Source organism: Brassica napus, chromosome A5 (assembly GCF_020379485.1).
Source record: "Brassica napus cultivar Da-Ae chromosome A5, Da-Ae, whole genome shotgun sequence".
In the NCBI taxonomy this organism is placed as follows: domain Eukaryota; kingdom Viridiplantae; phylum Streptophyta; class Magnoliopsida; order Brassicales; family Brassicaceae; genus Brassica; species Brassica napus.
The window spans coordinates 2,908,570-2,931,244 of record NC_063438.1 but is presented as its reverse complement, the minus strand read 5'-3'; the positions used below and the strand labels follow the sequence as shown (position 1 = coordinate 2,931,244).

The window sequence follows — 22,675 nt, the reverse complement described above, 5'->3', positions numbered from 1 at the left end:
CTTGTGAAAAAGACAGATCAGTGACGTTTGCCAAACTCAAATTATGTAACGATAAAGTAGGTCCAGCTTAACCATCGCGATTTATTCCAAGGATACTATGTGCCTTTTTTTTTGATTCGTTCGTATTTAGTTTAACTTTTTGCTTACTTTTGGAAAAGCGTTGCTTGGGGTTCGTTCATAGTTAGTCACAGCTTACTTACTGTTTTGGAATTAAATTTCAGTTCGTATGAAAATGAGTGTCAGAAAAACAAACGTGTTAAAATGTTTAAGGAATCCATACATGCGGATACTGGACACACTCACACGAGTTCGAACTAAGTAACGCACCAGTGATAAAAACTAAGTTTTTCTTATAAAAAAAACAATTCTAATTGAAGTGTCCAACTTTAGAGCTGAAATTGGAGTGACATTGGCATCGTGATCTAGTCAACAAAGGGTCAAAGAACCCAATCTTGGACGAAATTAGTCTCACATGCCACATTACTCTTTGGTACCGAAGACCCTTCACCTTGCACGTAGTAATGTTGTTGGAACCTAATGTATACAAGTACCAAACTAGTCTTATAATCAATACATAACTTCTATCCATTTTCACAACACGAAGAAAAATGGAAAATTGTTACGTACCCTATTTGTAAAAAGGGTTCGGTGTTGCGATCCACTGAATCAGGATGAGAAGGCTGAACCGGAAATTTAGAATTGTTAGGATCACCGGCCATCATCGATGCTGCCGAGTTTGGCCAGAAGTCTTGAAAGGATTTGAAAGCATGGCCTCCGGCTTCAAACTATTGGCAAACATATTAAAATCATAAACGACTTAGTTATTTTTCTACAAAAATGATAATCTTGAGACCTAAAGTGAAAACCTTAATCTTGAGTTGTTTGTTTATGTCTCCGAGTTGCCGCTCCTACCATTTCAAAAGTAGATTGATTGGTATATGAAAAATACATGTATCAATTTGCTATGTAACATTTATATGTAACTTACCTTTTTCCGAAGATCTTCCATTTCTTCCATCATAACTTGTGTCTGCATATATATCAGTTGCAAGATTAATTTTGGTTTAGTCTTCATGAACATATGATTGGAAATGAAACAAGACCGGTCTAGATGATACAACCTTCCGTTGTCGAGTCGCAGTAAGAGCTGCTTCCAGCTGCCGCTCCAACGCTTGCAGTTGCTTCACGCCCATTTCTCCAATATCTTCTCCAAGCAAATGCCTTGATAATTAGCATGAATATCAACACATGTCAACTATTCAGTTATATATATAATATGTATAGCAGAAGATCATGATTACTATATAACTTCTAAGTCTTTAGTAAACTGTTACTAGACCTATTAGTGCGAACAAGCGATTCGTATTTGGCTTTCAGCTTTGCCACCTCCTGACACCAGTTCTGCACCATATAGAAATACAGAATTATATAGAAAAGCATATAGTAGCAAGAGAATTTGAAGTGAACGTTATATATTGTATAAATATATAATCAAGATCATCTATTGTATAAATATATAATCAAGATCATCTATTGTATAAACCAAAGTCAAAGTACGTATATATACGTGCCTGTTTAGACTCTTCAGGTCTATTATTGGTCACAGAACTGTTGTAGCAACGATGATACCGTTCAATAGTTCTTTCAACTCTGCAAATTAAATTTAAAAAGATTATTACACGCGAGAGATCTTTAGCTCAATTATGTTTAGAGTTTCTTTCTTACGACAAAGACCAACGAAAGGAAACCCTAATTTAGTTGTTTTTCCCTAACCATTTGGATTTTGTTTCTTCAAGACCAAAGAATCCAGATCCAAATTATAAAAAAAAAAATCAAATAACAAAGTAAAACGTACGGACGGACACATTGGCTTATGATAATTGATCTAAGAGAGAGGGAGTACTGAGATAAAGTATAACGATGAACCCTAGTTACCTTAGGATAAAAGACACAACCTTTAAGAATACCCACAAGATAAAGCCTTGATCATTTTTTTAATCGTATTCGTACGATATAGCTAGTGATAAAAGAGCCCATTTAATTAGTTTTATAAGAAACCTAACTTTATTGAAATATATAAAGAGCTAAGAAGATCGTGCAAAGGAGCAGAAATATACCCGACACTGCCGAACTCGTAGAGCTTGCCACGGCTAGAGAAGACGATGAGAGCAACTTCAGCATCACAGAGAACAGAGAGCTCATAAGCTTTCTTCAACAAACCATTTCTTCTTTTTGAGAAGGTCACTTGCCTATTGATTTTGTTCTCTATCCTCTTCATCTCCACTCTCCCTCTTCCCATATTTTCTCTCTCCTTTTTCTTGATTCTGATTTCTTCTCTTATCAGGAACTAGTAACTTTTTGAAGTATATCAAAGGAATATATTGTATCGTACACGATAACGTGTCATATATATATATATATATATATATATATATGTGTGTATATATATAAATAGGTAAAACCCTTTTAGGTTAAAATGGTGATTGATTAAATATCATTAATTATTGTTTCTCGACTGTACTAAGTAAGTAGTACAACAAATGATAAATTTTTAGAAATAGAAATTAGAAATAAATAAACTAAAAATGATGTCAATTTTGATGGAGCAAAATGATAACTATGTTCTCGTAATTTTAGTTAATACCTCAGAATGGAAATCTTCTTGTAACAGTTGGACCACTAGAAGTTCAATTATTTTCACTTTTTAATAACTATATTATTCTTTGCTTTCCAAAGAGCTTGATATTTCAAATTCAAACGAAATCAGTTTTTTGTTGCCTAAAAAAAACGAATTCAGTTTTTTTCTTCAAATGTTATAGTTCATGTTCACGGTCAGGAATTTTTTTTTATTATTACATGATAACTAATTGGTATATTAGCTACTAAACATAAAAATCGGTTGTCTACTCGGGTGAAGCATTGATCTCTTAAATTTTTATAAAGGTAATCGCCGTTACAAATAATTTAATTAAATAGCAGTGGCTCAGTATATTACCATATTTAGTTAGAATGTTTATATAACCTAAATTGAACGATGTTGATTACGTATGAAATTACTGCTGGTTAAGTTCTACCAATATTTGAAAATTTAATTGGTCAAAAGGATCGCAGAAAATTCATCGTCGTTTTTGGAGGTTTCACATATTTGGTTAATAATAGTAAGATGTTAGGTAAACAAGTACAATAAGCGAAGCTCACGCTATTTCCACTATAAATGATTTGAAATATTCCCCTATATGCATATATGGATTCAATCTAATTTGATTTTGTTTACAAGATTAGATTTGAATTTTTAATGCTAATAGCTGAATGATTTATATCAGTTTTTATTTTGTTGATGAAGGTTCACTTTATAACTTAATACCTGATTGACAGTTTAACTTATTTTCTACCACATCAGCTCAACTATAGTTTTTGCCTCCTCAAGTAAAAAAAAAACATCATTTGCTTTTTTTTTAGTAAAAAAGGTCAAAAAACTTCGCATTAGTTTTGGCTAACGAGCTAGCGAAGCTTCCCTAAAATATAGTCGTCACATGTAATAATTTTGATATGCCAGTGAACGTGTCAGTCTTTATGGTCTTCTAGTAAGAAAAAAAAAATTCAAACCTCATCATTTTTTACACAGATTTAGAAAAATAACGAAGTTCTCTTCCTTTGTCCGAGGTTTCACAATTTTTAAGAAAATCAATGGATCCGTCACTTATGTTTCTTTGCTTCTGTTAGATACTCCCATCTATTGGAGGAACAGCACACAAATTAGCGAACGAACAGAGAATCATCACATGGAACAACAAACAATGATACTATTTAGTTAACAGTTTAACATCTATATAATCGTAATCCATAAATCAAGTTGAAGATATACGTGGATATTAAAGCTTAAATGTGTGTGTATATCGTATATATTATATATTTTTTAACCTATTTATATAACCAATCTGACTCAAAGCTTTTAACATTGTCAAACGAGTAATAAATAACCATGCATTAATTGCCTAAACTGTTTTATTTTATTTCTCAACAAATTCTTCCACAAATCCAGAGTTATACTACACTTATGGTTTATATACCTCAACAAAATTAAGAACCCATAAATGCACTAACATATAGCTGTTTAAGTAATTAGAACTTGTTAAAGAAAATGAAAGCTTGTTGGTCTATATGTTTCGAAAGTTATTACAACTGTACATGCAAAAGGAAAACAAAGGACACTGACCAAACCATCCTCGTTGTGTCAAATCCAAGAAAATAAAAAAGGAAAAGTCGTATGTTGATGAGATAAAAACTATATATGTTTCGGACGAGTTTCATAGAACATGGTAGACAGCATTATAGTACTCGAATCTCGACTATTTAGTATTTCCTTTGAAAAAAACAAGCCACGTGAATTAAACATCAGTATATGTCTCACAGAAACAAAAGAAAATATTGAATAATGATCTATTTGTGAAGATATGAGTTCGGGCATGCCAAATTCGGAAAGGGAAGCAAAGAAGATCTGGTAGTCTTTGTAGTTTCATACTTTTCACTTTATAGTAATATATTTACTTGTATATTAATTTCCTCACCAAATGTTATTTGAAAAATATTAATATCCTCGCATTCTTGTGGAGATAGCACTGCAGCTTCATGTGAGTGTAGGGTCACTGCGCCTTATCGTTATGAATACGACGTTCTTGAAACATCAAAGCAATCAATGACCCCGTTTTCTTTTCTTTTTTGTCATATGCTTTTCTTACCATTATACTATAACAAGAGAACGAAGCTCGACAAAAAAAAAGAGAACGAAGCAAAGTGTGAACAAAAGAGAGAAAGAAGCAAAATGTGTGAACAAAAAAAAAAAAAGAAGCAAAAGGAAATTGGCAAAAAAACCAGCATATAGTTTTATTTTAGGATCTAGGAGGGCACGTGAAGTCTCATTATACATTATTATCATTTGTATTGACTTGACTGGCTTATACCGGGTAGGCCGGTAAGTATAATTGTTGCGCGGTTTACTTTGGTTATATATAATATACCCAATTGTAGATGATGCTCTTCATTCAGTGAGAAATTTTGAATGAATGTTAAAATTAACTGAGAACAAAAAGATACCAGTCAATACAAACGATAAGTCTGGATTGGTATCGATGTTTTCTTCTTCATGTTGTTAGATAACTATTCTGATGTGTCAAAAGTATCGATTGACAACGGGATATTGAAAGAAAATCAAATAAAGAAGAAATATGTGAACTATATTAACATTTCATGAGAAGTTTTTTTTTTCGTTAAACTAATATATGTTGCATGTTTCTGTTTTTAGTTAGAGCCACAGTGTTGATAACCACAGTATTATAAAAGGGCCCTCGACAAAGAAATAATATAAAGGCCCAATATTAATCTAGAAAAGGCCCATTTAAGTTAAATAGTAATGGGCCTAAAGCAATCCTATCACTCTTCTTGGGACATTACAACTACAATACCTTCGTCGGAGATTTTCGAGAGCGTTAGAGAGAGAGAGAGAGATGGCTGAAACAGCGAGAAGACAAGGTGGTGGTAGGCCGTTGCCGCCGCCGCCTGCGAGAGGCGTTAATCAACAACCTCCTCGCCCTAAAACCGAACCTGTCGATCGCGAGAAGGTTTGTATTCGATTCACAATCTCGTATCCGTGGAGAATCTTTTTCTAGGGTTTATAATTGAACTCACTGATTCTACTATTTCGAATTGCAGACATGTCCCCTGCTTCTTCGTGTGTTCACCAAGGTTCGTCTTTTCTCCAAAGTCTCTTCCTTTTAACGTATTGATTACCAATCGCATATTATCAATGCTTTAGCAGACGGGTGGTCATCATACGAAGGAAGATTATGCTGTGAGAGGCAAAGAGCCTAAGGATGAAGTTCAAATCTACACTTGGAAAGATGCTAATCTTCGCGAGTTAACAGATTTGGTATGTAGTCTCTTTAGTAGATGTGCCTATTGTATATTGTTTGAAAAAGGTGTAATCTTTTAGTTAAAGAAGCCACTTTCTTCCACTGTTTGATTTTTTTTTGAGTTTTGGAGGTTTTCTAATTGCATACAAAGGGAATATAGAGAGTAAAACCACGTTTTTTTTTTTTGTTACAGGTCAAAGAAGTGTCTGTAGCAGCTAGGAGAAGAGATGCAAGGTTGTCTTTTGCGTTTGTTTATCCAGACAAGAATGGCCGCTTTATTGTCAGACAGGTGAAATTATTTTTATCATCTTCACATTCTTGATAAAGATGATGCGTTCTTCTGTGCTTTTCTGCCACTCTTTTTAGTAGTAGGATTAGCTATCAGTGATTCAGAGATTTGAGAAAGTAATGTTTATACACTAGCTTGAGCATTGTCTTTTCGTTATAGTTGGGTTATGAAGCATGCTTAAATCATATATGCATCGATTAGGGATCTTCCCATGCTTATGATCATTCAGATTTAGTTCGCTGTACTTGTTGTTGTCTTGTTTTGCTTATGATACCAAGAACACATGGACTGATCTTGTGATTGTTTTTTTTTTTTTGGTTGATTGATAAAAGGTTGGTCAGACGATGTCTTATCCAAACCGAAAGCAACCAGATGACAGTAAAACACTCGCTGACCTTCATTTCGAGGTAAAGAGTTGAAACATAACACACATACACATAAGATTTTGAAAACCTTTATAATCAAAACTTGGTAGCTATAACTGCAATTATTCATCTTTTCTTTTTGTAGATTGGTGATTATCTGGATGTGGCTATCTACTGAGAGTTGGTTTCTGTTTCTCGTCAATTGAGCTTTAGGTGTGTGTGCACAAGTGAAAGAACGCATTCATGGTTGTTTCCGTTTCAAAACTTTGTTTAGACACATATGTTTATGTATCTTTGGATCTGGTCTTGTGCACTATTGATTTAGTAAAACATGTTCTACTTTTTGATTAACCGTTGGTTCTTTCCTGAAATTAGATTTAACCAAATCCTGTCAATATGACTAATAGTAATACTAGTACAATAGAAAACTTGTAACACCTCTTTTTTTCATCGATTAAATTCCCCACGAGCAACATTGACAATAGTGATTTCCCTGAGCATCCTTCAATAATCAAATGCAATGTCTTCTTGTCCAAAACCTAGCCTAACTAGGACTCCATCATTTTAACTTAGATGACATTGTTTTTTTGGTAAAACAGTTTTGGTAAGTCGAAGATCTTTCAACTACAGTGTTACGAAAAATGACACTGATCCCGTGAAGAATGATGTTTATGTATTAGTTCAGGATGATGTTATCCACCGTCAGATCTTTGGATTTCTATTTTCTAAACCTGATCACATGAACTGAACTAATTTTAATTAAAAGTAAACAAAGCAATGATAATTTTATCATTTATTTTGAATATTACTTCAAATAAAGTGATCATTTTATTCATTTCACGAAAACAAAATTTTACAAAAAAATATTTAACCATAACTTAAACTGATTTTTTTTTCTTTCATATATTACATTAAAATCTTATTTCATTAATTTTTATTATAATTAATTAATTAATAAACTCTCTGATCATATTAAGAAGAGCAACGGCTCGCCGTGGATCAACGAGCTCGATCCCATGGAAACCAGCATCGTCAAACTTAGCTTCAACCCTAACACCAGCCGTAACCAGCATCTCCACAAAGTCTTGCTGATGATCAACCAACGTGTCTCCGCCGTAACCAATCACCAAGCACCGTCCCAGACGCCCCACTTTCTCCTTCTGCGGCAAGTAACCCACCGGATTACAGTACCTGTGATCCCTATCAACGCCCTTAGGCAGAGAAAGCTCCCACATGGCGTCTATCGCCGGCACCGGCATCACCGGGTCGGCGAAGTTTTTAAGCTCGGCCTTCGTCCTAGCTTTCCCGCCGTAGAACGGTTGGTAAAACACGCTCCCGTCTATTTTTAACGGCGTCAAGTCGTGGTCTAACGACCTTAGCGCCAGCTGGAAAGCGAGGTTGGCGCCGGTGCTGGAGCCGAAGATGTAGCAGCGCGAGAAGTCGGCGTAGTCTCTGAGCCACGGCTCGCCGTTAGTTTTGTCGACGGCTTGGCGTTTGACCCAGAGGAGAGCTTCCAATGCGTCGTCGTATTGGGTCGGGAGCCTGTTCTCTGGAGCTAGACGGTAGTTGACGGAGACGATGATCACCGTTAGCTCGCTGGCCATCTGGGAGCAGCCGCGGCTGTTCGCGGGGGAGTTGGCTGGGTAGAGGACCCACCCGGAGCCGTGGAGGTGGATGAGGATCGGGAGGCGAGCGATGGTGTTGTCGTTGGAAGGGAGGTTGGTTGGTCGGAAGATGCGCACGGTCACGCCGGTTTCGAGGTTGATGGTGATGTCTTTGGAGGCGGTGAGCTTTCCAGGGGACGGGGAGGGGTCGGGGTCGACTATTGGATACTCGAAGTTGCGAGTGCAAGAGCCGTCGGGGTTGATTGAGAGGTTGAGGTGCTTGTATGCATCAAACGCGGGGACTGGGTCTCGTGACATGGTTTTAAAATCTGAACTATGATTAGGAAGAAGTGTTTGGAGTTATTTAAGTTTTTTGTGTGTTTATGTTTTATTGGAGCTTAAGCTGTGTGTGATTAGCATTAATGCACGGACTAATTTGAGGTCATGATGTTGCTTAGTTTTAGCGATATTGACCAGTTCAAGGATTTTTTGAATTTTTTTTTTCTTTTGTCTAAATGAGGAATAATGTTGTACGTTTGCTTATGTTTTGTCTAATTTACATGGAACTCAAAGACATTTTATTGCGTGCATGCAAATGATTGATTCAATTGTCTAAGCACTGTCATTTTAAGCCTTTGAAAAATATATATCTACATGGTGAAATTGTGCACATCTAAAAGTGTCTCCAGACTCCAGTGCAATACACAAAACAGTGATGTAGTTTTGCTAATTATTAATCTCAGAATAATTTAATATTTCCATGTTGAAATTATGGTTGAAGTTGAAGAGTGCCTGTTAGACTAACAGTGTCCTCAATGCAATATTCAAAACAATAATGTAGTTTTGGTTATAGTGCTACACTATATTTGATGCACACACTGTAGCAAGTAGCAACAGCAAAAACTTTTTTTTCTTAATTTATATCAAAATTGTTTATTGATTCATTATTTAATTATGTTTGTTTACATTGATTTGTATGATTATTTCACAATTTAAATACTGTAAATATATCATAGTTATTTCTATATTTTAATTTTTTTACTCAAAAAAATAAAAATGTAGTTTTGCTAATTATTATAAGCTATTGTGTTCAAAATTCATCGTTTTTTTTAACGAAAATCATAAATTGAAATGTTGATAAACTTGACTTAAGCTTTAAGCGGCAGCACTTTAACATTTGAACATCCGATTCAGTTTAAACATCATACAAATAGTAGAGAGATTCAGAACCTTACGGATAGACACAAAGCGACATTGCAAATGTAACTCGCTTATAACACTCAAACAAGTACATGATTTTTTTTTTTTTTTGTCATCTGAATTTATTAAGTGGGACAAAGCCCAAGAGACTAAGCCCAACAACATTACAAAAAGCCCAAACAGCAAACGGACCAACGGAACAAAGAGAAAAATCCAAACAGATGGGCCAACCAAAGAAAACAAATATGGGCCGTCAGCCCATAGAGTAAACCGTCGAGGAAAGAGGGACACGTCACCCACCGCGTGTGCGTTCGCCCAGCGATGCATGCACACGTGTCAAGATGAAGGTCCGCTGTCGTCCACCGGAAGCAAGGAGGCGGCGCATCAGAACTCCGCCGCTAGCGGAGATCATCGATGAAACGGTTGCTACAAGAGCCAGCTTCAAAGAAACCCAATCGCCAACCGGATCTACCCTTCAGAAAAAACAATCATCTACAATCGATCTATCCATCACCGGCTTTCCAACTAAGGGAAAGAACAATCCGACTAGGAAAGAAAGAGAGACGATTTGATGTTGATAGCCAGAAGAAGAGTAGATCGACGAAAACGGGAAAAAACCCGGAGTAAGCCGCCGTCACATAAAGGTATATGCGACACGGAGACAAAAGCCGGCCGATCTTCGCCGGAGGAAAAGGCGAGAACGCCGGAGACAGAGTCCGGTCGGATGAAACCGAAACCGGAACCAAAAAGTGGATCTCTCTCACTCTCAAAAATCTTTGCCTCTCTGAAAGATAGAAATTTGATAAGAGAGGAACGATTGTCGAGAGAGAACTCTTTCTCTAGGAGAGGAGAGAGATCCGTCAGCCAAACAAAAAAACAACAAGTACATGATATACTGCATGCATAATTTCATTATTATGGTAGATAATTTCATAAGAACATCATTACAACGTACTACTACATGTTGGACGACGGTGCAGTCATCGAACAACTCTTCATAAAACCCTCAACTGTATCATACAAAGCCTTAGCTTTGTTCTCATCAAACAACTCACACGCATGAAACCCATCTTTATCAAACCTCGTCTCCACGTGAACCCCACGTGCCTTCAGCATCTCCGCCACGTCTCTCTGCCTATCAACCAACGGATCACCACCGTAACCGTTAATAAGAGTCGACGGAAACCGCCCCATCTTCTCTCTCTCCTCCGCCCCGCTGCTCTTGATCGGGTTACTGTACACGTGGTCACGATCCACACCGTGAGGCAAACAAAGCGACCAAGGCAAGTGAGTCGCGGTCAACGGACAGATCCTGTCGTCTTTGAGACGCGACTCCGAATCCGACGGTTCCACGCCGCCGAAGAAAGCTTGGTTCATTATCAGCCCTCGGATCTTAACCGGAGAGAGATCCGCCTCCGCGACGCGCAACGCGACGCTGTACACGATGTTCCCGCCGGAGCTCGATCCCATGACAAAGCATCTCGAGAAATCAACGTCGCTCAGCCACGTGTCACGGTCCCCTCCGTTGCGAGCTTGGTCTCGGAGCCATGAGATGGCGTCGACGCCGTCGTCGTACGCCGCCGGGAGACGGTGCTCTGGGGATAGGCGGTATTCGACAGAGAGGATCATGGTCTGGAGACGGTCGGCCATTTTGGTGCAGGATTCATGGAAAGGAGCGGAGGCGGCGCTGTAGAGGATGAAACCTCCGCCGTGGAAGTAGATGAGGATGGGGAGTTTGGTCTCCGGCGGGGGGATGTTGCGGGGCTTGAAGAGACGGATGAAGGTTTTGTTGTTTGGGTTTAGAGGGATGTCTTTGGAGTGTTCGGTCGGGGGTAGTTTGGGGAAGTCACGGTGTCTGGTGAGGGACCCATCTGAGTTGAGATGGAGATAGTTTCTGTGGTGGAGTGTGTGTGTGTGTGTGAAGTGTGATTATGAAGAAGGATTCTGAAACTGAAGATCTGAGAGGTTGAAACGATCAACGTTTTTCATTAAAGACGGAGACCTTGTAGTTGGATCTGCCTAGATTAGAATGCTATCAGCTATCCATTAATAGTGGTTTAAGATCAGACTCATTACTACGTTTGACACCAAATCGTAGAAGCAAACCTAATATAACGGCTAATATCTTTGTGTACCATAATAGTCGACATAAGCGTTATTGTGCATTAAAACCTTTTTCTCATAAATATCCAACGAATGTGCATTAAAACCTTTTTCTCATAAATATCCAACGAACTTGTTTTCTTATGTTGTGGTGAATCTCCTCTTGTATTGTTACAAGTGTTTGTTTGACTCAGAAGCATGTTTTAGAGTTTTGAATAAGGATTTAGAATATAGGACTGTAACATTTTTGTCACTATGAACCTAGGCTAACTCATCATCAAGCTTCAAGCAGACCAATAAGACTTAAGTATTAAGAGCATTTTCAATTGCAGGCTTTTACTCGGTCCTTAAAGGTTTTCTTAATTGCCAAAAATAAAAGAAAGAACCAGTGAGAAGTTGGGCGCTTTCCTATCAAGATTTATCAACCTGTGGGAGTGAAACTAGGCCTTCAATCGACTACAATGTCAAAAACGATATTCCATGCTCATGTCACTACCATCAAGTTCAAACGCATTCTCATATGCTGTAAGCAATTCGTTAAAAACAAAATTCAAGTTAGCATCTGAAATTCGCAAAACTGGTAACAAAGTGTAATGAGTCACACACACCCTTTGCAAGCTCCAGTTTCACGGTCAATGGGAACAGAAACCCTTTTGATCATTGTGCTCTTGATATCTTCCTCAACAAGGACTAAATAATTTTACAAAAGAGAATAATACTATTAACAAGAGAACAACATCATACACACACAAAAAAAAAAGCTCCAAGACATTGGAAGCAAATAATTAAAATAAATTTTGATAATAAAAATAAATTTTAAGATAAAGATAATTTCGTTTGTCTTAAAGATAAAGATTCATATTCAGAGAAATTTTTATATCATGTAAATTACAATCAAATAGAATATTATTTCATTGTAAAAAACTATCAATTAGCTATTTAAAATAAATTAATATAAATTAAAAATTAAGCCACATATTTTATAAAAACATGATTTTCCTCCCAAAATAACTTGATCTCCTTTTTTAGTGTACGAATGTTGAATCTTTCATGGTAACAAACTAGAAATGGTCTTTTCCTCTCACAATATAGATTTAGATCTGACTGATTTTTTTCTTGATTGAAGAACATGAATCAATATCAAAGACATAAAAAGATTTGAAAAGATAAGTCATTTTCCTCAAAATATCTTTGGACCTTTTATTTCTAACCTTTTCCTCACAAAATCACTTGATCTCTTTTTAGTGTACAAATATTGAATCTTTCATGGTAACAGACTAGAAATGACAAGTCTTTAGTGCATTGCTACTTCACTGTTGAAGGTTGTGGAACAACCGGTCTTCAGGTAATTTTAAGAACCAAGATCAACAACAAATTCATGTAGGGAGGCTTTCGACGAAGGGAGGGAACGATGCAACTAGGTTGAGGTTCATCGATCCGCTTTGGAAGCTGAAATGGTTTCTCAACATCGGATCACAAGCTAGGCTCAAGAAGAGCATTGCTACTATAGATAAGTTTGTCTATAGACTCATTATCACTAAAAGGAAAGAACAGAACACTGTGAGTTCTCTCTTAAGTTCTCAACCCTCTTGTTTTGATTGAATGTTAAAACCAAAAATGTTTTGGCTTTGTACTTAGGCTATTAGAGAGGATATATTATCGAGATTTCTGGTGGAGAGGGAGAAAGATCCAGAGAGGATGAATGATAAGTATCTGAGGGATATAATCTTGAGCTTTGATCGCTGGGAAGGACACAACCGCTGCATCTCTCTCTTGGTTCTTGTACATGCTCTGCAAAAACCCACTTGTTCAGGAGAAAATAGTATGAGAGATCAGAGACGTGACGTCGAGTCATGAGGAAACAACCGATGGGAAAGGTTTCGTTGAGAGTATAGATGAAGAGGCTCTTGATCAGATGCAGTATCTCCATGCGGCCTTGTCTGAGACCTTGAGGCTTTACACTGCTGTCCCTGTGGTACCACTCCTTTAAAGATTCTTCTGTGATTGATCCAAACCAATGAGGATTTTAACACTTTCTTTTGGTTTCATTCTAAAGGACACGAGGTGTACAGAGAATGATGATGTGCTTCCAAATGGACATAGAGTGAAGAGAAGGGTAATGTCTACTACATATCCTATGCCATTGGAAGGATGACTTATATTTGGGGACAACAGGCTGAGGAGTTCAAGCCAGAGAGATGGCTTAAGGATGGCGTGTTCCAACCAGAATCACCATTCAAATTCATAAGCTTTTATGTTTGTACACTCTCTCTCTCTCTCTCTCTCTCTCTCTCTCTCTCTCTCTCTCTCTCTCTCTCTCTCTCTCCCAGATGTGGTTGTTAAGAGTGAAGACGTTCTCTTCTACTACCTGAGATGTTTTGTGTTCTTTGGCTGTATATGTATATAGGCTGGTCCAGGAATCTGCCCTGGCAAAGATTTTGCATACCGCCAAATGAAGATAGTATCAATGGCACTTCTTCACTTCAGAATAGTCGATGAGAAGAACTTAATTTCGAATTCTAAGGTGGGAGAAAAAAGTACGAGTTCTCTCCGGTGACATAATCAAAATGGACGGAGGCAGCGACGACAGGAATGTTAATCAACCGCCGCTCAACCTGCAACATCAAATCGTATAAGATCAAGGTATATACATTCCAAAAATTACATTGATGTTCATGCTCAACATCCTGATCTATACAAAGGAGATTCGACATGTATATTTGGAAAAAAAGTTTTGCAGGCGATTCTACACAAAGGTGGCTACAGGCTTGGGAGATGAATCACCTTATGCTCAACGCGGACTTATTCTAAGTCATAAATCCTACGCTAATTGTCGTAGATGAACAAGGTCTTTACCGGGTCGATAATGAATCAATGAGGGACAACAACAGCTGGCTCCACTCAAGCTTACTGAGCAACAAAATTAGGTTTCATATCAGACTGTCGATTGGGTATGCCATTGACTTTGGAGATTTCGTCTTTGCTTTGTACCGCAGAGGAGATCTCCACATCCCGATGTACTAGTCAGACCAACCTTTGTGCATTAACTGTACAGAGCTGGGTAAGTACTAAATATGCAGTGTTATACTAATATGATCATCATTATCTGCGCATTTTCTGTTTAACAAAATATATTATGTTATATGGTTTTATGGTGAAACTGATACGAGACAATGATGTCAAACACAATTATATGAATGCATCCGATAAGGCCAAGAAGCAAATCAAAAAGCCGAACTGGACTGGTGCCACTCCGCTGCAGTGATCCAGCGTTCTCTGGAATCTTGTAGTATGTCGTGAATCACTGCATCAAGGCACGAAATCCAATATTAGATCAATAATTAGAAACTCGAATCGACGCACGAAATCCAATATTAGATCAGTAATCGAAAACTTTTTAATACGAGATTTCCTACGAAATTTAAATCTGAAAACCTATAAGCTTAATTATGACGGCGATACACTAATTAGATCTATAGCGACGACGATACAATAGTTAGATCTATAGAGACGGCAATACACTATATTAGATACGTTTCCTACATCTCCAAATAGCATATCCTCTAGATTAAGTGCATGTTGATTCACGATATCTTGTGGTTCTGTGTCCATTCCTTTAAATTTTTTGAATGTGAGAGAGTAATTGAGAGCGTAGAACTTTGTAATTTAAACATCTTTTAATTTGGGTCCATTAAGTTTTTTTAATTTAATGGGTTTTCGTTTTCAATTATTTAAAAATTCTTTTATTATGTGCCTTAATTCTTTGTTTAGGTCCATTAAGTTTTCAAAATATTTAAATAATAGAAGCAGATTAGAAAAATCTCTAGATATCACCAATAGCTTCACTATCATGATGACGATATAATGGTTAATCATGATTTTTGAGGCAGTATATGAATGAGTATATGGACATCATTCATTATTCATGAATTACAAGAAAATTGAATGAACAATTAAACATCACCATGAATTACGAGGCATATTATACAAATCTGTAGATATCATGCTGTAACATTAAATGTGATATGAAATTTAAATTTAGATATCTTAATCTATAAAGGGATCAACACTGATAGCTTCAGTCTCAAACAAAAATTGATCAAGAAAAGAGAAGAAAAAAACAAATCATGTATATTGATGTCGATATTTATGATCTATAGGAAATTGAATGAGTATCTAGATATCGTTAATAATGGCTAACCATGATTTTTGAAGAAAAAATGAATGATTATTTGATCGTTACTTATGGTTTACGAGAAAATTGAATGAACATTTAAATAGTTACGAGGCAGATTGTAAAAATCTCTAGATATCATCAATAACATTAAATCCTTTATTATATAATCTTTTCCTCACAAAATCACTTGATCTCCTTTTTAGTACATAAATGTTGAATCTTTCATGGTAACGGACTAGAAATGACAAGTCTTTTCTTTTTACAATATAGTTTTAGATCTCACTGTATAGATCTCAATCTGTTTTCTATTACTAACGAGTTTGATTAATACTTCTCGTAGTATCTTTATCATGTTTCCTTGAATCTTAAATGTTGCATATTTATGTATCGGGCACCAATTATGTTTAATTATATACAAATCATTTATAAAAGAAAGCACATACAATTTTTCTAATTGTAAGTTTTCTGATGTGTCATGTTCCTGATGTTAGGAACAATCTGAGTGAGCTCTACGAGTACTTCAATGGTAGGTTTCCAGATTTGTTCATTGAGGTTTACAAATTGGTGGACACCCACTGGAGAACAGATCCATGATTTGAGATGTATTTTGCTATTTGAAAGGGTTTAGCTTTGCTATTTGTAATAATTTCTTAAACAGTTAGTTGGAGTTGGTAGGTTTATAAGTGCCACTGTAAGGTTTCTGTTTTTTTTTTGGGTACAATTAGCATGGTTTATTGGAGGATCACGTTTATGTAGATTCTATGACATGTTTTTGTCTTCAGTCTAATGTTTTTAAGCAGTCTATTATGAAAACTACAGATGTTGAAAAAAAGGATTTGACTAGAGAGAGAGAGAGAAGCTTACCTTCGTTCTTCTTCTGATGACCGCCGCCGCCGTCACCGGCGTTTCCTCACCGGAACCGCCAGACCCACCAGAACCACCAGACCTAACTTCAGCATTTACTACCTCTTCCACTTCTGTTTGCGTCTCTGTCCTTACTCTCACCTTTTCAGATCTAGATCTAAAAATTCAAACTTTTAGAGAGATAGATTTGAGCAGCCAGATCTTCAAAGAGACTTTTCTCCTAAAAGATGTTGGTTTGGTGATTCTTATTGTCGTGTTCATACGACCCCTTACTGCAATAGGCAGATCTGTCTCCATCACCTCTTATCATGAAGCTCACCCTTCTCTTGTTTTCACCATGTCCCCCACCACTGGATCTCGTTCACCGCCATCACTGGACCCATTAATCCTTCTACCGGACACATCCCTGCAGGTTATAGATTTGAAACATTCTGTCTCTATCTTGCTTGTTTCCATGATGTCCTTTGAGTGTTATCTTGTGCCTTGTTAAGGCACACTCGCCTCTGTGCGATTCTCTGCAGTATGCAGTCTAGTTTCTGGTTTCACTCCATCAAATGATAGTTTAAAGTTGCTTCCTCATCGCTTGTGGCAGATTCGTAAGGAAACACTTGTTGTTTCTATCTTTTCAGTGTTTCTGGATTGTTTATCCTTTGTGAAGTATGATTGCCTCCCATATATTCCATTCGGTTTGAGTGGTTCTGCTACAGGGAGTAGTGTGCCCAAGATTATGTATGCTTCCATGTTTATTTTGTTCAAAGGCTCATCCATTTGGTGCTTTGTCGCCTCTGCTTGTGATGCCGAACTTCTGATTGTTAAAGCTGCTTCTGTTGCGGTTTCAATCTCGGGCGTTAGACCAGTACTTGTGCTCTCTAATTCCCAAAGCTTCATTTCACTTCTTAGCACGATTGGCGTTGAGTTTCGAGGACTACTCAGCGACATTATGTGTTGTTTATGTGTTGTGTTTGTCTCCTATCTTATGGTGTTATATCTCATTGCTTTGTTTTGATATGGTTGCAGCAGATGTTTTAGCCGGTTTGGCCTTGGTATTGCTTGATGTAAACAATTTCTCCAGCTATGGAGACTAATGATTATAAAGCTGTTGTTTGATCAAAAAAAAAAAGCAGTCTATTATGAAAGTAACTATAATCTAAATTAAATTATTAAAATGTAGTGGACTTGAAAATGCACTACTTAACTTAATTACTCTGATACTCTAGACTAGAGTGAATCAAAACGATTGCTAAAAGAATATCAAAATTAACTAACAACTAGATCTTAACCCGCGCAACCGCGCGGGCTTTTATTTTCATTTATTTTTATATAAATAATTTGTTTTCAATTATAAATTGGTATATATTATAATATATATGTGTCTATCAAGTTTTAAAATACAATAAGTTTACTGTATATTTTTTCATTGAATAGATTGTTTCAAACTTTCACATGTATTTGTATCTTCTTCTATATATATATTTATCGGATTATTATTTCATTATTAAAATCGTAACTATATATATAAAGATTAGTAAAATATTATTTTATCGTCAAATTCAAAGATATTGTAACATTTCCCAAATTTAGAAAGTTTTTTTTTTTGAATTAAACTTTTCGCTTCATAGATTTATCTTATCGAGTAAATAATTAAATTTTAGTTTTTTTTTTTAATTTTTAAAATAAACTATATAGTTTAAAATTTGTTTTCATTGGTTTAAGGTAGTAAAGATTAATCATTGTTAGATACTATAATTTTTGTTATTAAAAAAAAATCTTTATAATTTTAAAAGTTAACATCAACAAATATTTAAATATTTAACATATAGAGGTATAGTATTACAACATTAAATTATATTTATTTAATTTATAATTTTTATAAATCCAATGGATCATCTATTGTTTAAATCCAATTATTGATGGCCCAATAAATTTTTTTGGTAAGCCCAAAATTTAAATGATAAGATTAGATATTAAATGTAATATGAATTTCTAGTAATATGTCCATTAGGTCCATTTTTAAAAAAATCACACATGAATCAATGTTGTGACTTCTGTTTTAATATATAAGATAGAAAAACAAGATAAGTTTGTGGGTATAAATCATGATTCATCGTAAGAAATAATGGAGAAATAAATTTGGAGGATGTGGGTATAAATCATGATTCATCGGGAAAAATAATAGAGAAATAAATTTGGAGGAAATGTAAGTAACTAAAGCTTTACAGTGTTTCATATATTTTTCAAAAATACAAATCTACTCTATTAAAATAGAGTCCTAAATTTATCTACCATAAAAGTTCTCATTTAAGTTTTGGTCTGTTTGAAATTTGTTAGGAAGCTACTTAATTTATGGACCATAACAAGTTAATTACATTATTATTTGTAGATATATCACACGCTTTTATCTCCTATTAAACCGACTACATCTACTAACCCAGCATCTACTCTATTAAATGTAAACCAATATAACCATACGATTTAATTTAAATCGTGAATCGTAAACCCAACATCTACTCTATTAAATGTAAACCAATATAACCATAGGATTTAATTTAAATCATGAACCAGTGTTATATACAATTACAATAAACCAATTATGTACTCTATCTACTCTATTAAAATAGAATTCTATTTAAATTTTATCATGGCATATTTTTAATTTGGACTTATTGAGCAGGTTGTGACCAAATATAAAAACAAACTAATATATACAATTTGATGTGGTAACTGGTATATTTATATTAAACCAACTATGGTTTTCATTAATATTTGAGTAACAAACCATATTTTTTAATCTGAACCAAACAAATACGGTTTGAATTAACTCGGAGAAATCAATTGAACTTATTAAAATCTCATCTAATAGATGGATTGGTTATTTTTGCTCCACGTTTTGAAACCTATAGGTTAAGTGATCAATATGGTCAACTTCCATGGATTAATTATGAACTCAAAAATCATGATCTATAAAGTGTTTTGACCAATTAGATTATAATTAACATCGACTTCTTCTTCTTAACCATGTCAAACATTTTATACCCAAATCTCTATTATACACCCAAACACAACATCAACGTGTTATTCCGCGATGGTATATTCCTTAGAAAATATAGCATGCAAAAAAACATATTTCAACAATATCATTCTAGATAGTTTTAGATATATTTTTATGTATTCGAAATTCAAAATCTATTTTAAAAATATAGAACATGGCACTGAAAAAATATTTCCCTAAATCTATGCATGTTTAATTTTAATTTACCAGCTTCCATTGATACCAAATATTTGATATTCGTAACAATATCAAAACAATATATACAATATTTTAAATTTATGCTATAATCCCGGGTTGGAATGAATATTCGGTAATTTTGATAATAGCTTCTATTTTCAAAATTTTGTGGTTCTAAACATCGACACCAAATTAAGACTACTATTATGTAATTAATACAAACAAACATCATATATTATAAATAAAAATTCAAAAAAAAAATAATAATCCGTGCAATCCCACAGACACTATAAATAAAGTATAACTACAAAATTAGATGAGCCAAACCAAAAACTAAAATAACGAAACTCAAATTCATAAATAACCAAACTATTACTATATTTTTTGAACCAAAATCAAAATCCATAACCGAACCGGAACTAAACCAAAAAATAAAACAATAATTTAACGTGAATCAAAATTTATTAAATATCATCAATCTTCATAAAATTTTAATTTTAAAACGTAACTTATAAATACAAATATAAGTAATCCCGCACAACAGTGCGGGTCTTAATCTAGTTAATATAATATAACAATGATGAAGTAGATAGTACATGCTAGGAGAGAATCAACCTTTCATTTGATAGTTTGATAATTAAACGTACGAGTGCTTAAATAGAGGAGAAGATGTTGCTAAATTTTGTTTAATTAACGATAAATAATAATAAATTTTAAAATCTTAACAAATATACTATTTGACTGGAGTAAATAAGTTAGCCAATATCTAAAGTTAGTTAAAGTAATTTTTAGAATTTAATTATGTTCCATTCCATTGATTCCATCTCATTCACGAACAATTTTTATCTTGAATGTATTACAACTAGATTCCATATGTTTCCACTTATTCCAAAAAAAGTTTATGTTAGTCTAAACAGGGGCTGCTTCAACCTAAACACATACAAAAGTTCCATTACAATTTAATGAAGAGACAGTAACAGAAGTTAGAGACAGAGTACGAAGGAGAGCTAATTAGAAAACCCAGAAGGAGAAGATGATTACTTTGGTGGCTTGTTTTTTGTCCATGGCGAAGAAGACGAGGAGTTGCTAGGGGAGAAGCAACAAAAGCCGCGTGAGGTTTTTGAGTTTAGGCTTTCTTCCACCACCATTTTTGTCCCTATGTCTTTGATTGTTTGCTTAAAACTGTAATCGTTCTGAGTTTTGAAATTGAATCATGAGGACTCTTCTTGCAGAACTATATTCTCCTAAAGTCATGATATTTAAAAAAAAAAGAGGGAGATTTTTGCATATGATTTTAAACCAAATTTTTACAATTTTTCTATCCATTGTTTTTTTTTTAAACTAAAAAGAGTAAGATTCAATTGCCTTGTCCATATAATTACACAAAATGAAGAAAAGTATCTTGTTTTTTTCCCAACAAGTAACTTACTCACAAACTTTCTTCAGATTTTCTCTGCTAAGTGAGCTTAAGAGTTTCACATGAAACTAACTGTATGGATGTTAAGAAGGGAAAGGGATGAATTTTCCATTACACAAGATTTTGATTGACACACTTTAGTCGTCTTGTTAACTGTTGTGATTTTGGCTTGGCCTCTCATCACTCAGGCATGGCCAGCTCTTCTCTTGTTCATACTTGGTGAGCTTCTCTCACCCTCACTCTGTTTTACTTCACTCACACTCTGTTTTCACCTGTGTTTTATCATAACATAAACACACACACTCACTCTCTTTAGTCTCTCGTTTGTCTTTGTTCATGTAGAGATAGAAGAGAGATTATCTTTGTATGTCTACAGTGTTCTTTCTCCAAATATTTTCTTATTAGACCTGGATATCTTATCTTACAACAATTCAACACAACTTATAGTAGTTTTCTCTACTAACTCCATCCATCCTTTAACCCATTATTCTAGGTCCTAGACACTCTTACACAAGTCACACTACTCATGCTTAGACTAGTCTTACAAGTAAGGTTAACCAACTAACCTTACACACTCAACAACTCTTACTAACTCTTCCACTACTTCAACTTAACTTTGTTAGCTTACCAACTAACTAGTTACTCTTATTCTTCTTCTTGTGTAACTTCCTCCTTCTCTTGCGCTCCAAGATTCTTCTTCTACGTGACTCCTTGGTCACTTCTTCTTCTTGTGTGGCAAGCTTCCTTGCTTCCACTTCTTCTTCTGTTGGAGGATTTAATCAAGGTTCAATCTCAACATTATTAAATAGCAAATACCACAAGATACACAGTCAAAGACAACCAGATTCAGCAGCTTAACGTGCCAGCCTAACAACTGAACAAATAAATCTAACATTATATAAAGAGAGGAACGTACACTTAAACACATGGTTAAGCTGCCAAACCGTAATTAATTTGATACATGTGGTGATCAATAGATTTAAAGGTAATTAGCAACGAGTCCAATATCAAGCAGCACAACCAATCCCGGAGATGGATCAATAGAAATTCAAATTCACACGAAAATGACAAAATAAAAATTTCACAAATAATTATTTTTCACTTTTGTGATTTGCTTTTGTACTCGCTCAATTGTACTTATATGCACCTTATACCACAAAATAATTATAGGAAAACGTGTCTTGAGATCATATAGAAACTGAAACCTTCAGTGACTGGTGTCGTAACTAAATGCATAGTTACAGAGGCTGACAGGGGCGGATCTAGGATCACGACTAGTTGGGGGCACACACACAAATTTACACTATACATAATTTTTTATTGAAGGCACTTATACAAATATCAAGTTTATTGTTAATGGAATTTCAAAAGTAGATGGGGGCACGTGCTCCCGTAGCTCATGCTCTACGTCCGCCCCTGGAGGCTGATGATGTCTTGATTGCCCATGTGTCAATATGTACTATAGTTTTACTAAATGAATACAATAAATGCATGTCTCTCCGTTTAAACATTTAAAATTTT

At 35.2% G+C, this 22,675-nt stretch overlaps 4 protein-coding genes across 5 annotated transcripts; 1 reads left to right on the top strand and 3 right to left on the bottom strand.

Annotated features, from left to right (window-relative positions):
- Positions 1 to 237: 237 nt before the first annotated feature.
- Positions 238 to 2,380, bottom strand: LOC111215528 (agamous-like MADS-box protein AGL6). The gene is made up of 8 exons (XM_022719094.2): positions 2,118 to 2,380; positions 1,572 to 1,650; positions 1,340 to 1,401; positions 1,122 to 1,221; positions 989 to 1,030; positions 867 to 908; positions 628 to 785; positions 238 to 534 (listed from the first exon to the last, which is right to left on the bottom strand). The coding sequence occupies exons 1-8, from the start codon at positions 2,297 to 2,299 to the stop codon at positions 438 to 440; spliced, it is 762 nt and encodes a 253-aa protein (XP_022574815.1). The 5' UTR covers positions 2,300 to 2,380; the 3' UTR covers positions 238 to 437.
- A 3,045-nt stretch (positions 2,381 to 5,425) lies between these two features.
- On the top strand, positions 5,426 to 6,914 carry LOC106450891 (histone deacetylase complex subunit SAP18-like). Of its 2 annotated transcripts, none has more exons than XM_013892682.3 (6): positions 5,426 to 5,618; positions 5,710 to 5,742; positions 5,813 to 5,926; positions 6,103 to 6,198; positions 6,531 to 6,605; positions 6,709 to 6,914. In XM_013892682.3, exons 1-6 carry the CDS (start codon positions 5,505 to 5,507, stop codon positions 6,739 to 6,741), a joined length of 465 nt encoding a protein of 154 aa, XP_013748136.1. In that variant the 5' UTR covers positions 5,426 to 5,504; the 3' UTR covers positions 6,742 to 6,914. The 2 variants fall into 2 exon arrangements, with proteins under 2 accessions (XP_013748136.1, XP_013748137.1); XM_013892683.3 differs by having other exon boundaries at positions 5,427 to 5,618; positions 5,816 to 5,926.
- Positions 6,710 to 8,739, bottom strand: LOC111215980 (probable carboxylesterase 9). Its single transcript, XM_022720241.2, has one exon. It carries the CDS (start codon positions 8,483 to 8,485, stop codon positions 7,511 to 7,513), a length of 975 nt encoding a protein of 324 aa, XP_022575962.1. The 5' UTR covers positions 8,486 to 8,739; the 3' UTR covers positions 6,710 to 7,510.
- Positions 8,740 to 10,107: 1,368 nt separating this feature from the next.
- Positions 10,108 to 11,293, bottom strand: LOC106454610 (probable carboxylesterase 8; the record flags this gene model as incomplete). Its single annotated transcript, XM_013896724.3, has 1 exon — positions 10,108 to 11,293. A coding segment is annotated over one exon (969 nt), but the record flags the coding sequence as incomplete, so codon positions are not given.
- Between the last annotated feature and the right edge of the window lie 11,382 nt (positions 11,294 to 22,675).

What these genes read in the sequence shown, in the direction of transcription:
- LOC111215528 (XM_022719094.2), bottom strand. Translation starts at nt 2,299, where the DNA reads ATGGGAAGAGGGAGAGTGGAGATGAAGAGGATAGAGAACAAAATCAAT. An exon ending in GACCTGAAGAGTCTAAACAG is followed by an intron (nt 1,402 to 1,571) that starts GCACGTATATAT and finishes TATATGGTGCAG; the next exon opens with AACTGGTGTCAGGAGGTGGC. An exon ending in GAACCCTTTTTACAAATAGG is followed by an intron (nt 535 to 627) that starts GTACGTAACAAT and finishes TGTATACATTAG; the next exon opens with GTTCCAACAACATTACTACG.
- LOC111215980 (XM_022720241.2), bottom strand. Translation starts at nt 8,485, where the DNA reads ATGTCACGAGACCCAGTCCCCGCGTTTGATGCATACAAGCACCTCAAC.
- LOC106450891 (XM_013892682.3), top strand. Translation starts at nt 5,505, where the DNA reads ATGGCTGAAACAGCGAGAAGACAAGGTGGTGGTAGGCCGTTGCCGCCG. An exon ending in TTCGCGAGTTAACAGATTTG is followed by an intron (nt 5,927 to 6,102) that starts GTATGTAGTCTC and finishes TTTTTGTTACAG; the next exon opens with GTCAAAGAAGTGTCTGTAGC. An exon ending in GCCGCTTTATTGTCAGACAG is followed by an intron (nt 6,199 to 6,530) that starts GTGAAATTATTT and finishes GATTGATAAAAG; the next exon opens with GTTGGTCAGACGATGTCTTA.